The following is a 13,394-nucleotide window of genomic DNA, read 5'->3' as shown; positions in this document are numbered from 1 at the left end:
TTACTTTACTTATCCATATTATCTCTATATTAACATAATTCCCTTAAATTATAAGGGATATTGATTTTTCGCACCTGAATTATAATATATGAGTATAATATAAAAATAAAATATTAATTCAGAATAAAGAATCGGAATTGCATTGCATAGTTTTTCTTGGGTTTTATTAGGTCATGGGATGCATCATTTAATTTGGATAAACATAGTATAAGAAGAGACAAATTTATACATTCATTTGTATGTAACTGCAGGAAACAAAGAAGGAAAAGATGTTGTAAGGTTCCTACATCTGTGCTTGTTCTGATTCTGCCAGTATTCTTTTTCCTACATCTGCTTGTTCTGATTCTGCCAGTATTCTTTTTCCCACGTCTCTACTTGCTTTATGCCACTATCTTTTCTTTCAATAACAGAATGAAGAGATGCGGGATCGTACGGTGGAGGCATCGTGCATGGGTTCGAAACACTCGGACCTTTAACTAGAGAATCCGTCATGAATTTCTTCTCGAATCCTTGCGAAGGGCAGGCCATTGCCTCCGAACAGAGTTCGACAGCTCTCTTAGGCACGGTGGGCTTGTATTTTAAGAGCTTGGCATACTCGCTCAAGAGATGGAACATGTAGTCGTAAACGTAGTCCATCTTCAGCTCGTCTAGAATGAAATTGCTTGCTCTCTTGCCGATGGCCTGAGCCTGTTAACAGACCGAATAAAGAACACAAGTAAGATTCATTAGCTTGTTAGGAGTGTGTGTGTGTGTGTGTGTTGGGAGAATGGGGGGACAAGAGAGAGAGAGAGATTACCTCTTGTTGATGGCTATTTCCCCAGTCGACTGCGTGTTTAATGGATCTGCACTTGTCATCATCCTTAATTGGCCAGTAATGTTGCAAAGGCATCAAACTTCTCGTGAAGAAGTCGTAGTAATAAGGCTTTACGAGTAGTGTGACGGAATCGCAAGCTAGAATGTATTTCTCACTCACTGACCACGCAGATCCTTCAATGTAGATTTTGTATCTGCCAAGATTGCACAAGAATGAGATCTTTAACTACGGAAAATCTCATAGTGTTTATAGCGAAGAGGCCATCCCACCTGTGAGCGCATTGGCTCGCTAAATCTGATTGCTTATAACCCTCTTTTTGTTCTTTCAGCCAGTCCTGCAATTTTTCATCAAGTTTCACTTTCAGCACTCTGCTTTTGGTGCAGTCATAACTCATCGGTCATGTTGACAGATTCAAAATATTCAAGTTCACGACTCATATTCTCGACAAGTTCTTGAAAACCCTCAGTAGAATTCATAGTTGTTACCTGAGCAAAGACGCGAGCGCCCCAATCCTGCTTATCCGTAACATTGCACTTGAGCAAGTCCATCCTGGTGGCCGCAACTGTTGGATTGCCTTTCCAATAAGCATGCTGCTCCCTGTCCGTCCATCCAATCCTCTTATTACCTTCCTTTAGGTCCTCAGACAATGCCTCCCATGGTTTTATGTTAATCTCTGGCCTAATTAATTATCACTGTCAATGTTTAGGTATATTATATATTTAAGGGGGAAAGAAAAAAGAAAAAGCTCTCAGTTTGAAAGATTACACAGCACTCTCTGCAGTCATGTTTCTGATCTTTACCAGTCTTCAAAGTGAAATTTTACGATGTAAAACAATGAATGCAGAGAATGCAGCATAATTTTTCAAAACGGGCAGATTTCTAATGTCTAAATGTAAGGGGTGTCAATATAATTATCTCGATTATATAACCAGTACCGAAATTTTACTAATTATCTACGTACCAGCCCCAGAACGACCAATCTGGAAAGACGATATCATATGAGGAATCGTCCCCACAGTATCGGAACAACGGTGGTGGTGCGGGGTACTTGGGACCTTTAAAAGTTTCTTTTTTGATGACCGGCCAATCAACACAATCGAACATTAAGTCCAAATCAGGCACTTTGCCGGGGTACCTCCTCAGCAACTGCAGGATCCCCCATAGCGTAAATGTGTCCCGACTCTGAAACGATTTTCTGTACGTTTGCACGTAAGCTTTCCCATCCAATATCACCAACCGGAAATTAGCCGTTCGACTGGCACTCATAACCATTTCTCTAGTAATGCCTGTCTCCCTCCACGGCCATAAATCATCATAAATCCAACGGAAGTAATCGGGACAAGACGGAGGCGGCGCTGACAAAAGGCTTTGATCTTCAACAAAGATCTTAGATGGGTAGTAATTGGCAGGGCAGGTCCGAGACATGTTGCCGAGGGAACAGTTGAGTGGGATATCTATGGTCTTAGGAGTGTTCTGGTGGTTTTGAGGAGTTTCGGAAGGGAAATCATGAACCGTTTTAGTGGTTAGTATTGGATTCTGTGAGGAACTTCTGTCCATCAACTGCAAGAGGAGAAAACACCAAACAAACATCAGCCGGCCACCTCGGCTTTTTGGGGTACGGTGCTTATTGGATGCACAAATCACTAGCTAAAATGTAAACTGATAAGTAATTCGAGAATGCGGAAAACAATGAATATAATGTTACATACATATTTGACAAGGAAATTCCTTCCACTTCCAGTTCATTTCTACCATCTCCAAGAGGTCACCCATCCTAATACTACTCAGGTTCAAGCGCGCTCAACTTTGGAATCCTAATAATAGACCATAATTAGTATATATACCCACATATCCCACAATAATATTACTTAACTACTTTGTAACATCTTTCCTCCACGAGGCGGAAAATACGCGAAGTTAATACTCGGAAATGAGATTGGAAGACCCGCAACACAGAATAAAATATTAAACAAGGAGATTTTTCGTTGTTCCTGATGCAAGCTGGCCCAACACTGTCTCTGGATAGAGGTGGAGGGGGAATTGACTTTTTCATCCTCGATGAACTCTCGAGACATCGATGTACAATTTTGATTTCCTCCTACATTATGATGCTCGAGTGTCCTAACATAGTTCAAGATTTCAAAAGAGTAGTATACAATCTTGGATCACCCAAAAATCAAGGTGACAAGCACATGTAGCAGCATAGTTTTAGGACCACAGCAACGGCACCTAACTTTGTGAAACAAGTACTACAAACAATATATACATATTCCTAGTCAAACAAGTTGGCCACCACTTCCAAACAACTTCATTGAAAACACAAAATCAGAATTCAATGTACTAACAAACAAACGATTCAAATGAATAATTTAAACAAACAAACAAACAAAAAAGAAAGCTGAGAAATATCATAACGGGAATGAGCAGCAGTGTCGGCGAGGATTAAAGCAGAGCAGGAAACTTACTGCAGAGGAGGAGTCGAGGTAGCGCGTGCAAATGAACGCGCCGACGGTGAGGACGGCGAAGAAGAGCGCCACCAGCGAAGATCTCGCAAGCTGCCGCCGGATCGCCTCCATGCCGGTAAAGGGTCTCCGGGAGGAAAATCCCAGATGAAGAACAAATGATTTTCTGGAAACAATTAATAGTTAAGCTGAGGAAAAAAAGTTAGAGAAATTAATGAATGAGGTAAATGAAGAGTTGTAGTGACCCTCCCTCTGGAATCATCAACAACAAAAGAACCAGCTTGTCTGAAACACTACTTTTTGCATTTATTGAGCTAAATAACTACAAATAGATTCCCAAAAAATAAAAAACTAAAAATTTAGAAACAAGTGATTTTTCAGAAGGGGTTTTTACTCTTTTACTTGGATTTTGCAAGAAAAAGATGGGAGAACGAGAGGGTGGTGAAGAAGGTGGGAGGGGGTGGGGTGTCTTGAAAATGGGCTAAAAGTAGAGGTGCTGTCATTATGTATGATGTCTCAGATACAGTGTGTGTGACTATTTTAATATGGAAACTAAAATTTATTTTGTTCTAATAATTAAGCAATTCATATATGATTTTTTGATCCTGGATTATGGGGAGATTATTTATTTTAAATTTTTAAATAAATTATAACCAGCCCCCTAAATTTAATATATTTATATAATCTTCTCATTATAAACATCTTTTTACAGTCAATGGACATCGAGTAAATACTCTTTACAATGAGTTGTCACAAGAAATATTTATTATAAATATTTTCAATTTTATAATTATAATAAATTTCAAAAGAATTTATCGTAATCTATCTTAATATTTATCTTAATTAGCTAAGTATTATTATTTGAGATGATTTCTTGCATGCAACATAAAATATTAATATTCAAGAATAATCTCATAATAATCAGCTATATTTGAACTGACGTCATAAATACAATATACGGGTTATCATGGAGTCAAATTTATGTATCATAACATAATGAAAGTTGGCAGCTATCTACATTAATAATATCATCTTCTATTTATAAATGTAAAAAAAGTCTCAAACTCATTTAATTCATACATTTATATATATATTCTAAAAAAAGTATATACATAAAATGTACCATGATTTAAAATATTAATTAATAATAAAAGATCCAGACTATATAATGCATCGGTAATGTATTATAATTATCCAAAATTTCGGGGCAATAGTGTAATTAGCAGCTTCTTGGTGGGTCCGCAACGATGTAAAAGCCATGTGATTATACAAATAATGGAAAGCTGATTATACAAAATTACCAAAATGACCAAAAGTGATCTGGATTTTTCTTTTTTAATAAAAATAGGAGTATGTTTAAGAATTGTTTTTCCCCGTATATCATTAGGAAAGCGTGTTATGAAGGAGACGCCTTTTCTTAAACTCGGAAAAGTTCCCTTGGGATGATGAACATCAAGTTCAAAGCAAAGGCGTGAATCTGGAATTTAATTTGAATCGTCACCACATGGGAACACGGGATTTTGGGGGTTTATAATGATAAATATAATGTACTCTTAGTACAATTAATTTGAATTTGGTCACACACACACACAAATAATATTGGCTATAATATTAATGGTTATAACTAAAAATCATGGTATTATTAATCATTGTTAATAAACTCTCGATGCAAAAAATTAGCTTTTTTACTGTGAAAAAATTATTTTACATAAAAATCATTGTAAAAATATTTTGACATGATTTTTAGTCTTTGCAAATATTTGCCACTATTGCAAAATCACAACCAAATACCATTGCGTGGTCAATAATTATTTGTTACGACTATTTATTATTATCAACTAGTCGTTACTGTATGTTGTTCCTACGTACATATAATAAATAATTTTTCACGCTTTAAAATATATTATAAATAAGAGTAAAATATATAAACCAACACATTATATTAAACAAAATAAAGAAAAAAACAAATAATCATTTATCAGTTAGTCTAAATTTTGAAAAGTTAAATAAGTTTGTTATTTTGTCATGAATGGTATTTCTGATTCAACAAAAAATTGATGCGGTGGTATCATTAACTACCATTTTTAAATGTGGAGGGACTTTTTTCTTTATATTAGTATAGATAATAATTAACCATGACGAAATTATATTTCTTATAGTCATAGGATTATCATAGATCGCACGACATAACCAATTACTTACCGTTGTAAAGTATTCTGTATTTGAGGGGCTACCTCTGGAACCTCCACCTTGGGTTGGCGGGCTACCCGCAGGGCCCAACCAATGCAACATTTAATTCACAAATTATTCACTAAAATAGTTATTGCATCGGCCGCCGCCCCGTTTGTTTGTGGTTTTGTTTTCAAAAATAATAATCAAAACAAAAATATATTTATTTATACGTATTATTATTAAGAATATATTAATTTTATATTATAATTCAATATAAAATACAATTCATTCATTTATTATTTTGCTCCATTCATCTTATTTCACTCACAAATTTCTGAAGGTAATATATCATAGTCATGAGGTACTTATGATATTGTAACGAGTTGGGACTTTTCGGCCCCAAAATTTCATCCGCTGCAAATCCTAGTAAGAGGTCCACCAAAAAGCAGAAAATTAATGGAGAAATAGCAACATCTTTTTTTTTGTTCCAACAATGAAAATGTAATTTATTTGGATACTTTAGCAAATTAATAGTAATTCAGTTTAGTGATTAGAAGAAATATTTGACTTAAATATTGGGAATCAAATAATCTTATTTGTAATTGTTATGTTGTTAAATTTTCATTTGTTTTATCTATTTGATTTGTCGAAATTTTCAAATGTTTGAATAATAATAAGACTTTGTACATTCAAAACAACAATTTGTACGTTCATGTCAAGACTTTGGCAAGGTATGCCTGTTGCCTACATACAACTCTCTCTCTCCTTCCTTAAATATTCTTGTTCAAAGACAACCATCTCATTTTCTTTGTTTCTCAATTTCGCCCACATCGGATTGAGGGGCAAATGGGATTAATATTGTAAACTCTTTCATTGCTAAGGTTCATCTTTATTACATCCACATGACGCCCATATCCTCCCAAGCATTCCCCTAAGCTGTCAGTCCACCACTTGTTCACTTATATCAAACCCATATTCAGTCGACCAAAGTATCATTAGTTATGAACAAAGTCTCACTCACTAACATCTCTTCATCCACCATTAAACAAACACACATGAAATCAAACTCACTCCTCCCAAATTAAACCAACCCCACTCATTCAAATTATAAACTATGTCCAAACTTCTTGTTCTACCTTAGCCTCCACATGTATGTGCTCAATCAACTTCCCACATTCCTCTGCTGGCCGCTAGTAGCTTCCTCGCCTCCTCCAACTCCCCTTCCACCTGAGCCTGCATCGCTCACTACAACGTAACAGAAATCGAGTTATCATTTGCAACCATACAAGAATACTACTTCTCTTGTCTAGATGTTGTCATTGAAGAACAATTTCTGAATTGCTATACTCGCAATGCAAATTAATCACAGATGCAAAGAACATGAAAGCCAAGAGTGCAAATCAACTCACCAAATGATCCGGCAATCGAGTCCTGAGCCGTCTGTATTCCAGTACTCTTCCCAAGCCACGACCCAACTGCGTCTTTCACCCTATCTGTCACGCTTTGACCGGAACTCTCTGCCCCGGCAGCCAATGCGTCGTCACCTTCCCTCTTAGTTTCCGCACCCGTCCCTAATCGTGCAGCCACCTCTTCCGACTCCGTCACCTTTCCAACCGGATGCTTCTCCCCTGCGTCTTTTTTCTTGTGAAATGCTTCGGTGATCACCTCCGACAACGCCTTATCTTCGTCTCCAGGCCTCAATTTCTCAGCCAAGTAGTCCGTCGTGGCCACCCCTTTATCAGCCCCTTCTTTGTGTTTGTCTTCCCCAGTGCTGCCGTGGACTTTGGACATCACTACAGTGCCGGCGCCCGCGACTTTCTCGTAGACTGGAGCTAGTGTCTCTACTACTTTGTGCGCGTAATCCGTAACTAGTTCTGATGCAGGTTTTCCAGAAGAATATTCCTGCCCTTCTTGGCCACTAGTACCGTCATATCCTAGCTTCGACGCAACCGCATTCTTGGCGGACACAGCCTTATCAGCAATAACAGCACCGGTCGACGATATTTTCCCAGTAAAAGTTTCCTGGGGCAAGTCTTCAGACATGGCAGGATCTTGAGTTTTTCCCTTCAGTTCTCGATCTCGATCGAATTGGTTTAGAGTCGGTTTCGGTGGTGGTGGAGTGAGCGGACCACCGCTACCTGCCTGTCCAGCCACAGGTTTTGAAACAGCCGATGCATCATGAACATTCAGATTGTTGAACTGACGAGCAACATCTGCTTCTTTGCCGCCTTAACACAGTAAAATGTTTTATCAAATTCCACTAACTAGCACCATAACATCAGGATTACAGTCAGAAACCAAATGATCATAATTAAAGCAGGCAGGGATAATTGTATCTCCACAAACACACATGAATTCAAGATAGATTACCAGCTCCTGTAGGATCAGTGACTTTGGACTGATAATTCGAGGGTGGAATTTCAGCTGCACGAGTCGTCTTAGTGGAATGGGGATCCTCTTCTAAGCCCATTGTCTGCCCAATTTTAACCTTTGATTCATTGGCACCCGGCTTCTTTGTGTCCACTGCTTCCCGGATAGTCGGGAGGGGGGTACTCTTGTTTTCAGGCGCATGGGCCTCCATGGCTGCCTGCCGGCCATATTCAGACCCTATTTGGCCAGGAGCAGAAGGCCTAGTTATTCCTTCGTCCCTTACATTGTGATCAAATCTATCAGTCGGCGTATCTGTTGGCTTTTGTAGATCGATGCTGGCTTCCTTTGGTATATCTCTGCTCCTGATAGCACTAGATTCATACACTGCGACAGAGGTAAGACTAGGAAAATCAGACAACTTTAGGGAAAATTATAACCCGAATTGGATTTGACTAAACCTAAATCAATTAGGTGCAATTACAGTTCCAAGCATAAAATTCAAGAGAGGGAAGCGACCAATCACATCATTTGGCTCAACCAAACATGAGTTTGGTAAGAATTTTTAGAACAGTAATTGGATGCTTCACATAAAACTTACTTAGGTAAATACTCCAAATTTATTGATAATTTGTTTCAAATTATTAGAAAAAAGAAACCAGTAGACAACATGATATCACTTCTTTTTCCCAGTTGCACGTCATTATTAAACTAATTACATCTTTATTCCATTGATTCAAATGATCATTTAACTAAATCGAATGTATAAAAGAGTGAAAAAAGGAGGAAAAGAACAAACTTGGTGCACCATGGACTTCTGGATCATCCACCATTACTTGTTGCTTATCTTCCTCATGATACCCTTGTTCACGATTAACCCCGCCCTGATGATCAACTTGGCCGTGGCCGTGGCCGTGGCCGTGCTTCTTGAGGGTATCCTTGATTTTCTTGGCCTTATCCTTAACTTTCTTGAGCACGGATTTCTTCTCATGATGATGGTGCTGCTGCCCTCCTGGATCACCCTCCACCACTTTCACCAAAAACATTAACAGTGAGAATCAGATGGAATTAATTAAGGGATAGAAATGAAGAATGTATAATAAGCAGCTAGCAATACTCTGTGGAGGAGGAGGAGGATGGGCATGTGAAGGGCGGTGTTGTTGTGCTTCCATGACGATATATGATTCTTCCCAAGATGATCACAATTATATAAGTTGCTGAGAGGAACTTTACATTATTATTAATATAGTGAAGACAATCAAGAAGAGATGATGAGAAGAGCAGTGGGGGTTGTGGGTTTTGTATAGCAAAAATTGAAGAAGTCGGTGGAGGGAGGAGTTTGGTGGTGCATGGAGATATGGCCATTCCTGAGCGACACACGTATTCTCTACAACGCCACGTTTCTACCTTTCATGGATGCAAGAATCAGAGCCACCCTTGCACTTACAATGTCAATACACATTATTAATGGATTAAATTACAAGTACTTCCTCTTAATTTATTTTATTATTATTATTTCAAAAATAATACTTTTAATTTTAATAACTACATATTAATTAGCTCAATTAGTTAATTTTTATTAAATTTTTATAATAAACTGATTAAAAAAGTTCTACTGTGCTATAAATTATAATTTTACTTACTTTAAAAAAATTGATTTTCAATTTTTTTAGGATTAATTATACGCTATAAATTATAATTTTACTTATTTTTAAAAAAATTGATTCTGAATTTTTTTAGAATTAATTGAATAATTTTCTTTAGCATTTTTAGAATTTTTCATCCACCTCGATCAAATTTTGTTTTTAAAAAAAAAAGTTACAATAAATGCAAATTTGATAATTCCTAACATCAATCACATATAATTTCATCAAATATTTATAATTTTTTAATAATAAAAATATACATAATTATATCAAACCACATAAAATCTGGTTGTAATTCGCACAATTTAACAAATTGTTTGTGAGTCGAGATCCAATAATTGTAGCTACATGGGATATATATTATCAACTTGGCATGAAGAATTGACTATTTGATTTTATTATTATAAAAGCAAGTACCTATGTAACTATTAAAAAAGATATATATAAAAATAGAGAATATGATAATTTTTTTCAGATGAAAATGAACACCTAAATGTTAAATTAGTTATAAACTAAAAATAATTAAGATAAGAAAAAAAAGGTCGAAACTCACGAGTAAAAATGCAAGCACAACATGAAAAATTAGGGGTGTTTTCAGTATTTTCAGTAAGTTGAGAGGTGCTTTCAGTATTTTCAGTAAGTTGAGGGGTGTTTTCAGTATTTGAAGTAAGTTGGGGGTGCGGGTTCTACTTTTAGAAAGAAAAATAATTAAATAAGACTGACAGTCGCACTGCTCAAATCACCATCACCATTCACTCTCGCTTCCACAATCAGTAGCAGACCTTGTTTTCCGAAAATTGACTCGATTAGCCCTCGCATCAAAATTTCTGAGTTCACTTCATTTTTTCTCAATATTTTTCCATTGAATTTGGTTATTTGATTCAATAATTTGAAGGGGATATCCCGCATCAGCTCATCCGCCTGCGAATTGTACGATCTCCGATCTCTCTATTTAATTCATCATTTTTCTTTTATTAATTACTAGGTTTTCATTTGAGATTCTGTCAAATTTTGATATAATATTTCTGTGGAATACATGATTTTGATTGTGGAAGATGGACACACGCGGCAAAAGAGAAAGCAAAACGATGTGTAATCTCATTATTTCCAGACGCATAATGTAGTTTTCTAGCTGATTGTATATGTAGACATCTGAAGCATGAGTTTTGTGAACGAGTAAAGAAATTTGTGAAAAACCTGCAGGTAAATTTAGGCAATGGTAGATCCATGTCTGAGAATTGTTTTCTGTGTTTTTATGGGCATGGGCTTTTGGTGGGTGGCCTCCTTCTTCTTAATTTTCTCTGTGTTAGATGTTCTGTCGATTTTCTTGGTATTTTAGCTTAAGTGGTCCTAGTTGGCACCCATCCATGGTCCTAGTTACCCTTTTTCTTATTCATTCCATCAAGTCCTCTTACTTGGCCGATGTTGCGTTATGTGAATTAAAGATTCTGGGGAAATTCTCTTAGATCACTGTTGTTGTAATCCTTTGCTTGTAAGAAGAAAATCATTCTTTAACTACTGAACTGATGCTGCATTAACACTGATCAAGTTCAAAGAACGATTCACTCTTATGGCTGACTACTCTGCATAGAGGAAAAGTTATCTTAATTTTCATGGCATTCCTTAACCAGATTATATAGAGTTAGCATTTTCCAAGATGTACTTTTAGTATAACCTGGCATGGTATACAGAATTTTGATTGGGAGTCAGTGGCACCTCATGTTTCACGGATTACTAGTTTTATTGAACTTGTTTGACATGATGCAGCACGAAAACATTACCTCTGTATGGTATTTCATTCCTTCCTATATGTGTTTCTGTTTAAATTACTGTATATAGCTCTTCGGGTAGGAGATTTGTCATATGACTATAGATGAATAGAGAGTAAGTCATTACTTTGTTCTTTCGGGGGAAGTTCTCATCAGTAAAATAAACACAATGGCCCATATTCCTATAAATTGGTACTTATGATAATGCTTATTTATCTGAAGGAGGTTGATCCAGAATGGCCTTGGTAACGACTGCTGAAGTTTGTGATGCTAATCCACAGCTTATCGTGAGTGGTGAGCTCCGAGCACTTCAGCCAATTTTCCAGATATACGGCAGGCGCCAAGTCTTCTCTGGCCCCGTCGTTACTCTTAAAGTGTTTGAAGATAATGTTTTGATACGTGAATTTCTTGAAGAGAAGGGCAATGGAAGAGTTCTGGTTGTTGATGGGGGTGGTAGTTTAAGATGTGCAATATTGGGAGGCAACCCAGTTGTTCAAGCTCAGAACAATGGGTGGGCTGGTATTATAGTTAATGGCTGTGTAAGGGATGTGGATGAAATCAATGGTTGTGACATTGGTGTGAGAGCTCTGGCTTCACACCCAGTCAAAGCGAACAAGAAGGGGATCGGAGAAAAACACGTACCAATAACTATTGCTGGGACCAGAATATGCGATGGAGAATGGCTTTATGCAGATACAGATGGTATTCTGGTTTCCAAGACAGAGCTGTCCGTCTGAAAATATAATTTTTGATGTATTCACAGAATTAAAATACTCGCAACTAGGCTGCTTTTATCTGCTACTGGGTGTAGGTTGAACCGATGTGCTATGTTTGCTGCCATTTCTGTATTTTACCACTTTCAGTCCATATGGAACTTAAGACAAGACCCTATTCTGTTCTATTATGGACAGTAACCACGAAGGTTCTTTATATATGCTGAGAGATAAACATGTAACAAGTTGAAGACATCCGTGTCTGCTCTGTAGTTTCTACAGACCTCCACCGAAAGTGTTTGTAAGCATGGTCGCATCTCTATTGTTCAATCTGTGTTTGGCAGCGACATTAGTATCACAATATCGTACAGGAATTGTGTTTCTTGACACTTAAGGAAACAGGTCCCGGTAATTAGTAGCTACTCCAGTACTATGACTTCCCCTCTAATCCGTTGTATTATGATGTTCTTTTGTTGATGTTTGTTCATATGCTGGAGTTACCTAAGAGACAAAGGTGGTCCTTTAATTTCTTCTTTGGGGTCTCCAAATATGAATTGCATATACAAATTGGACGAAGACACAATATTGTGCCCACATTGAGAACGATGCTGGCATGTGGTATTCTGCTGGAGTGCTGACGACAGTTATCAGTTTCTTAGGGTTTTGTGGTTGTTTTAAAGACCCAAAGACCAGTTCCAACGAAATTGAAATTGAATTTTGGAGATTTTTATTACTGTATTAGATGAGTCAAAATCAGATAAATTTAGGGCAAATTTCTACAAGAATTGAGAATATAATACAAATTAAATCAACCCCAATTAGGCAATTACCCAAAAGTTTGACTTAATTGTACAGCTGGGAAAAACAACAAAAAAGAAAAGAAAAACCCAAAAAGTTAAAAGTATTTCAAGATACATGAAGAAAGCATAACCATATGATGAAGTAGTCCATTTGATGATGACCCATAAAGACATAGACAAAATTATTTTACAATTCTTTATTGCTTGCCTTTATGAGGACCTATACAAACACACTTTTTTCAGTTTTCCAGGCTATCATCATCATCATGTAATAACAACTATTAAGGGGTTGCTTAACAAGGGAAATGAGATGTGTTTAAGCAATTAATGTCTACTTAATGACTTCAATTTTAAGCTAGTGCCATTTGCCAACTAAATACACCATACATTGTCCTTGTCAGAGGACCATTTAAATAATTTTTGTTTTTCTTAAATTTGTGAAAATTATTTATTCCTTTGAGGGTCGACTATTGATTCATTATGATTCCTAGTTTGATTTGTTAATTAAATTATTTTATGAACAATTAGTGAATTTTGTAACAAATTAACTGCATATGTTCGATTGGTTCAACTTGTTAAAATTATAAACGTAAGTCAGATTTTTTTCCTTTTTTTAGTTTTAATAAACTTATATCGTCTTATATATAAATC

General features: G+C 36.6%; 3 protein-coding genes across 4 annotated transcripts; 1 reads left to right on the top strand and 2 right to left on the bottom strand.

The window, feature by feature from the left end:
- On the bottom strand, window positions 118–3,754 carry LOC105166675 (protein O-glucosyltransferase 1). Of its 2 annotated transcripts, XM_011086115.2 has the most exons (7): window positions 3,280–3,754; window positions 2,524–2,628; window positions 1,776–2,374; window positions 1,300–1,492; window positions 1,084–1,148; window positions 797–1,007; window positions 118–687 (listed from the first exon to the last, which is right to left on the bottom strand). In XM_011086115.2, the coding sequence occupies exons 3-7, from the start codon at window positions 2,369–2,371 to the stop codon at window positions 325–327; spliced, it is 1,428 nt and encodes a 475-aa protein (XP_011084417.1). In that variant the 5' UTR covers window positions 2,372–2,374; window positions 2,524–2,628; window positions 3,280–3,754; the 3' UTR covers window positions 118–324. The 2 variants fall into 2 exon arrangements, with proteins under 2 accessions (XP_011084417.1, XP_011084416.1); XM_011086114.2 differs by lacking the exon at window positions 2,524–2,628.
- On the bottom strand, window positions 6,137–9,142 carry LOC105166673 (low-temperature-induced 65 kDa protein). The gene is made up of 5 exons (XM_011086113.1): window positions 8,933–9,142; window positions 8,615–8,845; window positions 7,819–8,202; window positions 6,858–7,676; window positions 6,137–6,693 (listed from the first exon to the last, which is right to left on the bottom strand). The coding sequence occupies exons 1-5, from the start codon at window positions 8,985–8,987 to the stop codon at window positions 6,611–6,613; spliced, it is 1,572 nt and encodes a 523-aa protein (XP_011084415.1). The 5' UTR covers window positions 8,988–9,142; the 3' UTR covers window positions 6,137–6,610.
- LOC105166672 (putative 4-hydroxy-4-methyl-2-oxoglutarate aldolase 2) lies at window positions 10,192–12,198 on the top strand. Its single transcript, XM_011086112.2, has 2 exons — window positions 10,192–10,391; window positions 11,453–12,198. Exon 2 carries the CDS (start codon window positions 11,467–11,469, stop codon window positions 11,965–11,967), a length of 501 nt encoding a protein of 166 aa, XP_011084414.1. The 5' UTR covers window positions 10,192–10,391; window positions 11,453–11,466; the 3' UTR covers window positions 11,968–12,198.

This window comes from Sesamum indicum, linkage group LG7 (assembly GCF_000512975.1).
Source record: "Sesamum indicum cultivar Zhongzhi No. 13 linkage group LG7, S_indicum_v1.0, whole genome shotgun sequence".
Taxonomy (NCBI): Eukaryota; Viridiplantae; Streptophyta; class Magnoliopsida; order Lamiales; family Pedaliaceae; genus Sesamum; species Sesamum indicum.
The sequence above is the reverse complement of the archived record's forward strand: the minus strand, read 5'-3'. Positions and strand labels throughout refer to the sequence as shown.